The sequence below is a fragment of the Apiospora hydei genome (assembly GCF_038363865.1).
Source record: "Apiospora hydei strain CBS 114990 chromosome Unknown utg000002l_segment0_segment0, whole genome shotgun sequence".
Classification (NCBI taxonomy): domain Eukaryota; kingdom Fungi; phylum Ascomycota; class Sordariomycetes; order Amphisphaeriales; family Apiosporaceae; genus Apiospora; species Apiospora hydei.
Window position 1 is genome coordinate 2,591,395 of NW_027117361.1, and position 15,372 is coordinate 2,606,766.

The following is a 15,372-nucleotide window of genomic DNA, read 5'->3' on the forward strand; positions in this document are numbered from 1 at the left end:
CTTTAAATTAATTAAATTCATTCGTTATTTAATTCGCTACGCGATTTTATATGCGTTTTATATGTTCGCGTATTATAACCTGTCTCGCCGTAGATCCCACAGCGCTTGCCGCCCGTCGCGCGCCTTTTTGATAAACCACTATTTTCGCCTTTATTAACCGCTGGCCGCTTTCCTTTTACTTTTCGTTTTATAGCTTTCGAGATTTGTTAATTATAAGGGCTTTTTTAAACTAAACTCGCGATTTTTTAGCTTTTCGGCGTTTCGAAAAAGTTAAATTAGCTTTTTTAAAAGTACGTATTCGATTATATATAAAAGTTATTTTATAAACTATTTTAATTATACCTTTCGTTATTTAGTTTACCGTATTTAAAATCGGCGTTAAAAAGCTTTTTTAATAAGTAAATACCTTTTTAATATAAATAAAGTGTTTAGTTATTTATTAAAGGTTAAATAACGTTTAAAAGTTATAAATATTAATCGTTCTTAAATAAAATAAGCTAAGTATAAGCGTTCGAAAATATATATTTAATTTATTAATTACCTCGTTCGGGTTATAAGGTATTAAACCGGATACGTTAAATTTAAATTTAATATTAATTTCCGTAAAAATAATAAAATATATAGCTTTAAATATAATAAAAAACTCGAGCTTTATAATATAATTTATCGAGGCGTTAATAAAAAGCTCGATTTTTCTTTAAATAAACATACTTTAAGGGTAAATAAAGTGTTATATTAAAAAGTTAAAATAAGTGCGATAAATAAAGAGGTATATTAATTATAATAATATCGTTATTTTAATAGTATACTTTAAATTCGGCCGAAATATAGCTTTCGTAGCCGTTAAAAATTAAGAGGCGATAGTAGCCCTTCGTTTACGACTTAGTATATTTATTAAAATACTTAATTTAATGAAAGCATATTTTATTATTAATTTATTTATTAAAAATCGGTTAATTACTTAATCGCTTAATAAACTATTTTTACGTAACTAGTTTATAAAGTAATATTAATTTTAAACGATTAAAAAAGGCGAAATACATTAGCTTTACGAATTAATATATTTAATCGCTATTAATTATTCCCGATTATTAAATTAAACCGACTTCGCTTTTTTACGTTAATCGGCGCGTATTACGACGAGGGTTAACTTAATTATGCTTATTATAAAGCCGGTTTCGTCGAAATTTTATATATTTTTATTAACGATACCGTATTTAACTTTAATATTCGTAATTAATTTAAACTAACCGAAAATAACGTTTAAAGTTTTATAAAAAACCTTTTAATAGTTATATCGACGGTTTATTTAAGGTTTAAAGTTCGGGTTCCGATTAATAAAACGCTTAACTTAATATTTATTAACGCGCTCGCCGTTACGCGACGCGGTAAAAAAATTAACTATATTTTCTATACTAGCGATTTTTAAAGATATCCCGCGAGTATTTAAATTAATTATATATTTATAAAATACCTTTTTTTTATTCGTATTTAATTTATACCGTAAATATTAAATATTACGTCGTAAAGTTTAACTATAAATTCGGTAACGTAAAGTAATTTTAATAACGTCGTATACTTTTACAGTATCTCTTTTATTTAATAAATTTAAAAGCTTTCGTATCGCTTAAATAATTAAACCGATCCGGTCTTTTTAAATTAAATTAAGCATTATAATTATAAAGTTATTACGCGTTAAAGTTTAATTAAAATCGAAAAATAGTAAAAATAAACCACTTAGTAATAAACCACGTTAATATAAATATATTTTAATTTATTTTATTAATATTATATATTAAATTAACGAGGACGATCGAGCTATATTTAACGAGTAATTTAATAGAAGTTTTAAATATAAAATAAAAGCTATTTAATACGTTACACACGTTTTTTTTTTATTAAAATACGGTTAATTAAGCAGTTTTACTCGCGGTAATAATAAAATATATTAAAAAAGCTTATTAAATTTATTATTACGGCGTAAAATACGGTTAACGTGGTTTATTACTACGCGACGTATATTATTTAACGACGTACTTTTTTATTTCTTTATGTTTTATATAAATTAATTTAATTATAACGTTTAAAATTAATTAAAACTATTCGTTATCCGATTTTTCGCTTAATTTTATATTTTTTTTATATATTCGCGCATTATAATTTATTTCGCCGCAGATATTATAATGCCTGCCGCCCGTCGCGCGCCTCTTTAATAAATTACTATTTTTACCTTTATCGAGCGCTAAACGCTTCCTTTTTACCTTCTCGTTTTATAACTGCTGAAATTCTTTAATAATAAGGGCTCTTTTAAGTTAAACTCGCGATTTTTTAACTCTCCGGCGTTTAAAAAGTATTAAATTAGCCTTTTTAATATATATATTTTATCGCGTATAAAAGTTATTTTATATACTATTTTAATTATATTTTTCGCTATTTAGTTTATCGTATTTAAAATCGGCGTCGGAGAGCTTTTTTAATAAATAAATACCCTTTTTAATATAAATAAAATATTTAATTATTTATTAAAAGTTAAACAGCGTTTAAAGGTTATAAATATTAGCCGTTTTTAAATAAGATAGGTTAAGTATAAACGTTTAAAGACGTATATTTAATTTATTAATTACCTCGTCGAGATTATAAAAGACTAAATTAAAAACGTTAAATCCGGATTTAATATTATTATTTTTCGTAAAAATAGCGAAATACGCGGCTTTAAAAGCGATAAAAAACTCGAGCTTCGTAATGTAATTTATCGAGGCTTTAATAAACAGCTCGATTTCCTTTAAATAAATACGCTTTAAAGCCGAATAAAGTATTATATTAAGTAGTTAAAATAAATAAAATAAATAAAGAAGTATACCGAGTATAATAATATTATTATTTTAGTAATATACCTCGAATTCGGCCGAAATATAACTTTTATAGCTATTAATAATTAAGAGGCGGTGAGAATTTTTCGTTTACGCTTTAATATATTTATCGAAATATTTAATTTAATTTAAGCTTATTTCGTTATTAGTTTAATTATTAAAAATCGGCTTAATTATTTAGTCGCTCGGTAAATCGGTTTCGCGGGACTAGTTTACGAGGTAATATTAATTTTAAACGATTAAAAACGGCGGAATATATTAGTTTTACGAATTAATACATTTAATCGCCGTTATTTATTCCCGATTATTAAGCTGGATCGATTTCGCTTTTTTACGCCGCTCGGCGCGTATTACGACGAGTATTAACCCGATTATATTTATTATAAAGCCGGTCTCGTCGAAATTTTAAATATTTTCGTCGACGATTTTATATTTCGCTTTTATATTCGCGATTAGCGTAAACTAGCCGGAAATAATTTTAAAATCCTCGTAAAAAGCTTTTTAATAATCGTACCGACGATTTATTTTAATTTTTAAATCCGGGTTACGGTTAATAAAACGCCTAACTTAGTATTTACCGACACGGTCGCCGCCGCGCGACGCGGTAAAAAAATTAGCTATATTTTTTATACTAACGAAATTAAGAGGCATCCCTCGGATATTTAAATTAATTATATATTTACGAAGTACCTCTTTTTTAATTAAATTTAATTTACGTCGTTTCGGTCGGATTTCGCGTTTTAAAGTTCGGCCGTAAATTCGATAGCGTAAAGTTAATTCGGGTATATTATAAACTTTTATTACTATTTTTTAATTTATTTAATTCGGTTCGTTTTATATCGTTTTAATTATTAAAACTATTCGATTTTTTTAAAATTAATTAAATATTATAATTATAAAAGTATTACGCGTTAAAGTTTAATTATATTAAAATTAAATTTAAATACGTCGCTAAGTAATATACGTCGCGTAATAGTAAACCACGTTACTTAAACTTTAACACGTAATATCTTTATAATTATAATGCCGATTTAATTTAAAGAAAATAAAATCGTTTTAATAATTTAAGCGACGCGAAATCCGATAAATCCTTTAAGCGAACGAGCTATTACGAAAGTATATAACGTCTTTTAAGCTATTTTAAATTATCGAATTAATAGCCGAACTTTACCACGCGAAATCCGATATTTACGATATAAATTAAATTTAATAAAAAAAGAGGTGCTTTATAATTATATAATTAATTTAAATACTCGAAGGATGCCTCTTAATTTTAATATTATAAGAAATATAGCTAATCTCTTTACCGCGTCGCGCGGCGGCGACCGCGTGGTAAGCACTAAATTAGGTGCTTTATTAATCGGAACCCGGACTTTAAAACTCGAATAAATCGTCGATACGATTACTAAAGGGCTTTTTATAAAGATTTAAATATTATTTTCGGCTAGTTTAAGCTAGTCGCGAATATTAAGGCGAAATATAGCATCCTTAACGAAAATATTTTTAATTTTAACGAGACTAGCTTTATAATAAATATAATCGGGTTAATATTCGTCGTAATACGCGCCGATCGGCGTGAGAAGGCGAAGTCGGTCTAGTTTAATAATTAGGAATAATCGACGGCTATTAAATATATTAATTCTTAAAACTAATATATCCCGCTGTTTTTAATTATTTAAAGCTAATACTACTTTATAAATTAAGCTCTCGAATATAATTTACCGGGCGGTTAAATAATTAAACCGACTTTTAACGGTTAAACTAATAACGAAATAAGCTTAAATTAAATTAAATACTTCGATAAATATATTAAGTCGCGAATAAAGGGTCGCTATTACCTTTTAATTTTTAACGGTTATAAAAGCTATATTTCGACGTAGTTCGAGGTATATTAACGTGGTTTACCACCGAGTCGCTTATATTACTAAGTCGCCTATTTTTATTATTTCTCGACACTTTTATATAAGTTAATTTAATTATAATATATTAAATTAATTAAAACTACTCGTTATCGAAATCGTTATTTAATTTTATATTTTTTTTACATATTCGCGCATTATAACTTATTTCGCCGTAAATACTACAGCGCCTGCCGCCCGTCGCGCGCCGCTTTAACGAACCCCTATTTTCGCCTTCGCCGGTCGCTGAACGCTTTCCTTTTGCCTTTTCGTCCTGCAGCGCTTAAGATTCCTAAATAGTAAGGGCTCCTCTAAGCTAAATTCGCGACTTCTTAGCTCTCCGGCGCTTCGAAAGGGCTAAATTAGCCTTTTTTAAAGTACGTATCCGATCTTTTATAAAGCTTATTTTATACACGACTATATATATATTTTTCGTTATTTAGTTTATTATATTTAAAATCGACGTTAAAGAGCTTTTTTAATAAATAAAAACTTGCTTTTTAATATAAATAAAGTGCTTAGTCGTTTATTACGGGTTAAATAGCGTTTAAAGGTCGTAAATATTAACCGTCCCCGAACGTAACGGGCTAAGTGTAAACGTCCGAAGACGTATATTTAATTTATTAATTACCTCGTTCGAATTATAAAGTATTAAATTAAATACGTTAAATTTAAATTTAATATTAATTTTCGTAAAAATAGCGAAATATATAACTTTAAACGCGATAAAAAACTCGAGCTTCGTAATATAATTTATCGAGGCTTTAATAAATAACTCGATTTTCTTTAAATACGCGCGTTTTAAAGGCGAATAAAGTGTTATATTAAGAGGTTAAAGTAAATGCGATAAATAAAGAGATATACTAATAATAATAATATCGTTATTTTAATAATATACCTCGAATTCGGCCGAAATATAGCTTTCGTAGCCGTCGAGAATTAAGAGGCGGTAACGACCCTTCGTTCGCGATTTAGTATACTTATCGAAGTACTTAATTTAATCTAAGCTTATCTTATTATCGGTCTAGCTATTAAAAATCGGTTTAATTATTTAATCGCCCGGTAAATCGTATTCGCGCGATTAGTTCGCGAGGTAATATTAGCTTTAAATAATTAAAAACGGCGGGATATATTAATTTTACGAATTAATATATTTAATCGCCGTCGATTATTTTCGATTATTAAGCTAGATCGATTTCGCTTTTTTATATTAATTAACGCGTATTACGACGAGGGTTAACTCGATTATATTTATTATAAAACCGGTTTCGTTAAAATTTTATATATTTTCGTTAACGATACCGTATTTAGCCTTAATATTTATAACTAGTTTAAATTAATCGAAAATAACGTTTAAATTTTTATAAAAAGCTTTTTTAATAATCGTACCGACGGTTTATTCGGGTCTTAAGGTCCGGGTTCCGGTTAATAAAGCGCTTAACTTAATGCTTACCGACGCGTTCGCCGCCGCGCGACGCGGTAAAAAGATTAACTATATCTCTTATAATACTAATATTAGGAAATATCCCTCGAGTATTTAAATCGATTATATAATTATAAAACACTTCTTTTTTAATTAAATTTAATTTATATTATAAATTTCGAGTATCGCGTCGTAAAATTCGGCCGTATATTCGGTCGCGTAAAGTTTCGTATAAAACGTTATACGTAGCGGCAGCGTATTTTTAACTTAAACGGTTTAAAGGGTTTCGCGTTACTTAAATTATTAAAACAATTCGCTCTTCTTAAAATAAATTAAGTATTATAGTTATAAAGTTATTACGTATTAAAGTTTAATAAAATAGGTCGAATAAAAAAGTGGGCGACTTAATAATATAAGCGACTCGGTAATAAACCACGTTATAAGGATAATAATATTATTACGCTTAGTATACCTCCCTATTTTTTTTACCTATTTTAACTATTAAATATAGCACTTTATTCACCGTTAAAGCGCGCGTATTTAAAGGAAATCGAGCTGTTTATTAAAGCGTCGATAAATTACATTACGAAGCTAAAGTTTTTTATTACCTTTAAAGCTATATATTTTACTGTTTTTACGAAAAATAATATTAAATTTAAATTTAACGTATTTAATTTAATACTTTATAACCCGGGCTAAATAATTAATAAGTTAAATATACGTCTTCGAACGTTTATACTTAGCTCGTCGCGTCCGGGGACGGCTAATACTTATAACCCTTAAATGCCGTTTAATTTTTAATAAACGACTAAATATTTTACTTTTATTAAAAATAAAGTCTCTATTTATTAAAAAAGCTCCCCGACGTTAATTTTAAATACTATAAATTAAATAACGAAGGGTATAAATAGAATAGTTTATAAAATAACCTTTATACGTAATTAAATATATATATTAAAAGAGGCTAATTTAATACTTTTAAAGCGCCGGAGAGTTAAAAAGTTACGTGTTTAACTTAAAAAGGCCCTTACTATATAAGAATTATAAAAGCTATAAAACGAGAAGGTAAAAAAAAAGCGTCGAGCGACTGATAAAAAGTAAAACAAGGGGTCCGTTAAAGCGGAGGGCGACCGGTAAAAGGCGCTGCGGTGTCTGCGGCGAGACAGGTTATAATGCGCGAATATATAAAAAGGACGTAAAATTAAGTAGCGATTCCGATAACGAGTAATTTTAATTAATTTAAAGCGTTATAATTAAATTAATTTATATAAAAGTGGTAAGGTATAAAAAAAGTGGCCCTCTTAATAATATAGCCCGTTTAATAATAAACTACGTTACGCCTTTTTTAAATTATTAATAATAACGCTTATTACTTTAAGAAAATTAAAGAGTAAAAGATACGTAGGTTTAAATTTTACCGTGGTTACTTTTTTATACTTTTCACCGGCTAAAGTAATTTTTTTAATTTTTTTACTTATAAGCCGATAATAATTATTAATATATAACGTATTTATAATAACGTGGTTTACTAGTAAGCGGGATATATTATATACCGGGACACTTTTTCCACTTTTTAATACTTTTATATAGGTTTATTTAATTATAACGCGCTTTATTAATTAAATTTACTCGCTATTCGATTCGCTACTCGATTTTATATCTTTTTTATATATTCGCGCATTATGGCCTATTTCGCCGCAGATCCCATAGCGCCTGCCGCCCGTCGCGCGCCTCTTCGACAAACCACCATTTTCGCCTTTATTAATCGCTGGCCGCTTCCTTTTTGCCTTTTCGTCCTGTAGCCTTCGAAATTCCTTAATTATAAGGGCTCCTCTAAGCTGGACTCGCGATTTTTTAGCTCTCCGGCGCTTCGAAAGGGCTAAATTAGCCTTTTATAATATGCGTATTTAATTCTTTATAAGGGTTATTTTATGCACGACTATATGTATATCTTTTATTATTTAGTTTATCGTTTTTAAAATTAGCGTTAAAGAGTTTCTTTAATAAGTAAATACCCTTTTTTAATAAAAGAAAAATATTTAGTTATTTATTAAAGGTTAAACGGCGTTTAAAGGTCGTAGGTGCTGGCCGTCCTCGAACGTAACGAGCTAAGTATAAATATCCGGAAACGTATATTTAGTTTATTAATTACCTCGTTAAGGTTATAAGGTATTAAATTAAATATATTAAATTTAAATTTAATATTAATTTTTATAAAAATAGTAAAATACGCGGCTTTAAACGCGATAAAAAACTCGAGCTTTATAATATAATTAATCGAGGTTTTAATAAATAGCTCGATTTCCTTTAAATACGCGCGCTTTAAAGGCGAATAAAGTGCTATATTTAATAGCTAAAGTAAATAAAAAAATGAGGAGGCATATTAAGCGTAATAATGCCGTTGTTTTTATAATATACCTCGAATTCGGCCGAAATATAGCTCTCGTAGCCGTCGAGGATTAAAAGGCGATATAAACCTTTCGTTCGCGATTTAATATATTTATCGAAATACTTAATTTAGTTTAGGCTTATTTTATTATTTATTTAACTATTTAAAGTCGGTTTAATCACTTAATTACCCGGTAAGTCGTATTCGATAACTTAGTTCGCTAAGTAATATTAACTTTAAACGATTAAGAATAGCGGGATATATTAACTTTACGAATTAATATATTTAATCGCCGTCGACTATTCCCGATTACTAGGCTAGACCGATTTCGCTTTCCTACGCCGATCGGCGCGTATTACGATAAGGGTTAACCCGATTATATTTATTATAAAGCCGGTCTTATCGAAATTATATATATTTTTATTAACGATACTATATTTAGCCTTAATATTCGCGACTAGTTTAAACTAGCCGAAAATAACGTTCAGATTTTTATAAAAAAGCCTTTTAATAATCGTATTAACGATTTATTTTAATCTTAAAATCTAAGTTACGGTTAATAAATCGCTTAACCTAGTGTTTATCGACGCGTTCGCCGTCGCGCGACGCGGTAAAAAAATTAGCTATATTTTCTACATTAGCTATATTAAGAGGTATTCTTCGAGTATTTAAATTAATTATATAATTATAAAACACCTTTTTTTTAATCGGATTTAATTTTCGTTAAAAATGTCCGATTTCGCGTTATAAAGGTCAGCCGTAAAGTCGGTAATTTAAAGAAGTTCGTGAGATATTAAAAGCTTTCGTAATAGCTTTTTAATTAATATATTTTACGGGGTTTCGCGTCGCTTAAATCGTTAAATCGATCCGTTTTTTTAATAAAGAATTAAGTATTATAATTATAGAATTAAAACGTATTAAAGTTTAAAAAATATAGTCGGTCGAAAAAGTGTCTCGATATATAATATATCCCGCTTACTAGTAAACCACGTTATACGAATTTATAAAACATTAAATTTTATTATAATAATAATATAATAATTATTTTTTAAGCTTTATAATAACAGGTAGCAGGTAAGTAAATAACCGGAGGTAAATAAAATAAAGGTATAATTTATATATTTTCACGCATGTCACTGACAGAGGGGTGGTACCACCAAAAGTGCGACCGTGCTGAAGCTAGTAACCCCCTACTAGTCTGGGAGGAATAAGAGACACCCACTTTTGCTTTTGCTGCTGCCTTTCTGCAACCTACCCCACCACGGCCGATCACTTATCCCATCTCATCCCACTCCCACTTGCAAATTTCGCCTGTGTCCTGTTGTAAGACTGGGAAGACAATCGGCTTTCCGCGACTTCGCCCAAGTTCACCTCCGACTCCGCGACCATGTCAAGCAGGCAGTTGCGCAAACTGCAAAAGCAGAAAGAGCTGGAACAGCTGCAAGCGCGCACGCAAGAACAAGACAGCGCTTCTGAGAGCGACGAAGCCCCAGTCCAGAAATCTAAGCCGAGTGTTTTCTCTGGCTTTGCGGCTCTGGGTGGTGCCGATGAGGACGACTCTGACAACAGCGACAATAAGGAAGATATCGCCCCGGACGAGGAGCCAGAAGTCGTAGAAGCCATCAAGCCGGCCTCGAAGAAGAGTAAAAAAAGAAGAAGAAGGCCAAGAAGGCAGTGGCCGAATCCAACAACAAAACAGCTGCACCCCGTAACAAGGCTACCGACGATGCCGATGAGATTGATCGTGCGCTCCGTGAACTCAACTTGGTGGCCAAGTCATCCAAGGATGGCTCTGTTCCTGGCCCTACCACCGCAGCAGCTGCGAAACCCTACGAGCGTATCTGCGAGCTTCTTAGCCTCAATACCGTTCACCTCCGGGCTATCAACGAGATGCGCACGCTTTTCGGTCGGGAGGCAATGGCGGCGGCAGAGATGGAAGAGCAAGAAGACGAGCAGAATCGCAATCGCCGACGGAACCAGCGTCAAATGAGAGAGAACGTGGATCTGGAGACTTTCCTCAGGGGCATTCCGGGAAGGTCTCTACCCGAGGTCACCCTCCGCCGCAACCCGTTCTTGCCTGGAAAAGAGACATGGCCAAGAGCAGCTACAGATGGCCTCACGATGAAGCCGGTGAAGGACGGAACCATAGAAACGAAGTGTGGCACTGTCGAGTTCAGCTACGCACACGACCAGAACTACAACAACCTAGAGCGACAATTCTTCGCCCTCGCACAGATGTACGAGCCTATGCAGTTGGTGCATTTCTTGCATCGCCACCCCTACCACGTTTCCTCGTTGATCCAGGTCAGCAAGATCGCAAAACAGGATCAGAACTCGTCCCTGGCTGCCGATTTGTGTGAGCGTGCTCTGTTCACTTTGGGCCGTGTCTCGATATCCACGTTCCGCCAGAAGCTCGTGGAAGGCAAGGCACGGCTGGATTTCCGGAGACCTGAAAACAGGCAATTCTGGCTTGCTGGATACCATTACCTGAAAAGCTTGGTCATGAAAGGCACCTACAGAACAGCTCTTGAGTGGACCAAGCTGATTCTGAGCATGGATTTGGCTGATCCGTACGGCGTCATCCACTTCCTGCATCCATTGGCCATTCGAGCCCATGAGTCGAAATGGTTCATTGATTTCTGCGATTCGGAAGCGTTAGACGAGTGTGATACGGCGCAAGACTATATTCGGCAGACTCTGGTGCTTGCCCGTCTGCAGCAAAAGACAACGCGGGCGCCAAAGCCCTCTTGATCGAGGGTATGGAGCTTTTGCCCTGGCTATACAGCTCGCTATTCAAGGCTCTTGGCCTAGACGTCCCCCGCGCTATATGGGGCATGGAGGCTAGAGACGAGCATGAGAACCTGTTCACGGAGCTCTATGTCCACCAGACGAAGCCTCTTTGGGACAATACCCAGGCCATCGGGCTGCTGAAAGAAGCAGCTGCGTCTGCCCAAAAAGCAACAACGGATGCTCTTGCACCTCCACCTATTGCAGGGCGAAACGTTGGCCGGTTCGTGTATCTGGACAACACACCGGCTCTAATGGGCCTGGTACCGGATGGAATGCTTCACAGTTTCCCCAATTGGGACTTTGATCCATTGCCACCAGCTCAAGAAGAGAACATCTTCAGTTATGATACTCAAAAAGTCCAATGGACTCCCGACCGCGGTGCGGCCGATAACCCGATGCTGGGTCCCTTGCCGAACGGTGTCGGTCGGCGCGAATTGGAACAGATGCTGCAACAAGTCATTAGAGACGGTGCCCCCGAGCAAGTCCGCCAAGCTCTCGAGGAGGCGCTTGGCCACAACGGGCAGAACGCGGAAGCGTCCGGTGCGGACGAGGGTGCAGAAGATGAAGCACACCAGGCCGAACAACAAGCCGGACTCTGGCAAAACTTCATGGATATGATCTGGCCCGTACGAACGTTGCACGACGGAAACCAAAGTGATAGCGACGATGATGATAGATACCTGGGCCCGGGTGGTTGGCCCAGCGATGACGACGAGGACGAGATACCGCCCCTGATCCCAGCGGAGGCTACGCAATCACAAGGACCGGGAGGCGCCAGGCAGAGGGATAGCCACAGCGATGATGATATGCCTCATCTGGAGCCTGCACGATGAGTGACCAAACCGCCATGAATTACGTAGCGAACATGGCTGAATACAGAGAACCGTCAAGACAACGCACATCGTCCCCCTTTTGACTTGTTGCTCCTAATTTAGAACTTGACGGGGCATTATTCGGGCTATTGATCCACCGCAGTGTGCTACCGGCCCGTTCCGTGCTATGGCAGATAGCTACACGACAGTGGGTACACTTGTCCAACCAAGCTTTCTGGTGCATTTGATATCTGAGATGTGCATTGATCGTCGGCCAGCATGCAGTTGGCGATGCATACCTGACATATCATACATGTAAATGCATGGCCGACGCCTTTGGCCGTCAAGAATCAGTTTGCGCGAAACAGCATCTCTGGAATACTAGGGCACGCTTTGTCACAATAGCAAGGGCTGGATGTTGACCTGTGGGTGTTTCAGGCCGAGAAAACTTGCTCATGTTTCATGATATAAGTGCCCAATACGAAGTCTGATTTCAGCCGCTGGCCTCAACCAAAGCGGAAGCAAGGCAGGCTGAAACTAGTAGAGATTGCCAGGTGTAGCCAGAATTATTCCGAAGCGCATTAGATAGCCCAATTACTATCAAATCTTCAAGCCATAGCAGCTGCATGTAGGTCGTTAGATTGATTCATCAATGATATGACTTCTGGAAGTGTGGTACATATCTACATGTACCTAGACCCCCAATTGCCCGGGAACATATGGCGGGGTAAGGGGAGGGTATGTAGGTACTTCTGATTCTGTTGCATTCACCATCAACATGATAGGTAGCCGGTAACCAACCAGACACTGGCTGGACAGACAGCCTGTCAGATTGTGAAGCAACACCGTCGTTTGGAGGGGCGGGCGCGCAAGTTGGGGGAGGGGCAGAAAGGGGTGCAAGGACCGTGTTCCTTCCTTTCTGCCACTGGAACGGGTACCAGGGCCCAGGGCCCAGGGGATTGGAAACTTGCTCATCCGGATTATTAATGCCTTTTTCTTTCATCTGCCGCACTCTATTCAACTGATCACGCAAGCTAGAAGAAAGAGCGCGAGGCGAAGACGTGTCTTTTTTCCCTTAAACGTTGAAGTGTCTGCATACATAAAGAGCCCGGTCGTGCCTGCCTGGTAGCCTGTGAACTCTCTTTCCCATCCAATTCCCATAGTCTTGCTCGTCGCCAACCTCACCACTTACGATTGCGAACAGCCCCGCAACGCCATATCCCCCAATAACAGCCTGAAAGTCGCAGATCAGATAGATCACCGACACTTTCCAAACTACCTACCTACATACACATTTCATTCCCACCACATACACACACACACTTTGCCAAAATGTCCGACCATACCTACAAGTTCGGCGTGCAGATGACCTGCGGCGGCTGCTCCGGCGCCATTGACCGCGTCCTGAAGAAGCTCGACGGTAAGCACCCTTGCGTTCCCGGCTCTCTCCACCAATCCGCCTCACTCTCTCTCTTGCCCGCTCCATCTCAACTTGCGCAACCAAGCCCGAGCCAGAAGAGAAAGAGGGCGAGAATGAAGTCTGCTATGTTTGTTGAATTAAAAAGGAAACATGCGCTAATTGCTTTAACTGTTTCGCGACACTTATAGGCGTCAAGTCGCACGAAGTCTCGCTTGAGAAGCAGGAGGCTCTCGTCGTTGCCGAGCCCGGCCTCGACTACGAGACCGTCCTTCGCACCATCAAGAAGACCGGCAAGACCGTTAAGTCCGGCGAGGCCGACGGCGAGTCCAAGAGCATTGAGCTGCCCGAATCCGCATAGAAACGCTTTATCGGCAGGGTCTTTGCCCCACGCGAAGCCGACAGGGAGCGACAGGGATAGGGACGATGGCAGGATCGAGACTACATACCTTCGTCGACTGCAACTTAGGCCTTAGACGATTGAGAGGGAGGGATGAACGGAAGGGCACGAACAAGGTGGCAAGCATAGCATAGCGGCCTCATATCTCGATATGACGCAATGATATTTTTTCTTTTGGCGGTCGGGTTGTCAACGATGACGCGGGATATATAGCTTGGAAGGGAGTTCTCCAGCTCGGGACTTTTCTTTCGTAGCAGCGGTCTCACATGATGCTACACATCAATGGATATATGGTCCAGGAGTTCATGGAACTCCACACAACTTGCCCATTCGCCCGCCTCTTTTCTTGCTCTCGTATCGTGATGTTCGGAGCTGCCCAAGGACTGGCATGCCCGAGGCCTAGGAGTGCCAGGCATCCGCGATTCTACGCGATTGGATGCCTGTGCCTACCTCTTGCATCTGACCCGCCAAGTCCAACGAAGAAGAGAGCAGAAATGTTTGGTACTAACAGCACCGAGCCCTTTGGTGAGTTTAGAACTGGCCTGAGAGAAGATCTATGGCCCCAGTTGCCTGGCCCGTGGCTGAACGGGGCCTCGGGCGTGGACACCATACATGACAACAAGTGTGCTACAAACACAATATGGTTCATCGGCGTCTATTCATATGCCGGTAGCATTTTGTGGCATGCAAGTTCTTGCTACAGAACGCCGCATGAAGTGAAAACCTCTCGTCGGAGTAACTGGTCGGCCGCTTCGGGACGTTGGGAGCACCGTATGCCTCCTTTCTCTCGCTTCGGTGAATTTTGGTTCTCGCGCCGTTCCGTACCTCTGCCCTGCCGGGCCGGTATCGCCGGTTCTTGTTTGACGGTATGTTTCATGAATGATGTATTGTCCCGCCACGAAAGGCTCTGCTATGCATAGATGTGATGTGATTCAGGCATAGTTGGATAAAGGGGGGTAAGAGCTCCTGATGGTTTGCTTGGGAGGGAGGAGACTTCCGACGAGGTACGCGGGGTGTCCCGTCGGCGACTTTTGACTCGGATATGATTGAGTGAGGGATGTGATGTTGGTTTCATAGATGATTGGATTGGTCCACGAGATGTCCTGCTCAGCTTCGCGTGTGTTCAGCTAAACAGTATGCCCGTATGGTACCGGGTGGCCAGAGCTGTCTCGTAACTCGAACCCGGACAGGATAGGGACAGGACTTATAGCCTCCTGTTTCGAGTTTTAGTGTCCTGCGAGACCTCAATTCATGCCGTTTGCCTAAAGGCATCATGCATGATTGCGCTGTTTATATAGGGAGCGGGAAGATAGGAGGGGGTAGTTCCCGTTGGAAGATCAGAGCCAAGCTTTGTGTAATGCCTGTATTGCCTG

General features: G+C 37.4%; 2 protein-coding genes across 2 annotated transcripts; both read left to right on the forward strand.

The window, feature by feature from the left end:
* Positions 1-9,967: 9,967 nt before the first annotated feature.
* On the forward strand, positions 9,968-12,203 carry PG997_000829 (uncharacterized protein; the record flags this gene model as incomplete). The annotated part of the gene is made up of 3 exons (XM_066805144.1): positions 9,968-10,223; positions 10,280-11,245; positions 11,299-12,203. The coding sequence occupies 3 exons, from the start codon at positions 9,968-9,970 to the stop codon at positions 12,201-12,203; spliced, it is 2,127 nt and encodes a 708-aa protein (XP_066674917.1).
* A 1,311-nt stretch (positions 12,204-13,514) lies between these two features.
* On the forward strand, positions 13,515-13,960 carry PG997_000830 (Cytosolic copper metallochaperone; the record flags this gene model as incomplete). The annotated part of the gene is made up of 2 exons (XM_066805145.1): positions 13,515-13,602; positions 13,791-13,960. 2 exons carry the CDS (start codon positions 13,515-13,517, stop codon positions 13,958-13,960), a joined length of 258 nt encoding a protein of 85 aa, XP_066674918.1.
* Between the last annotated feature and the right edge of the window lie 1,412 nt (positions 13,961-15,372).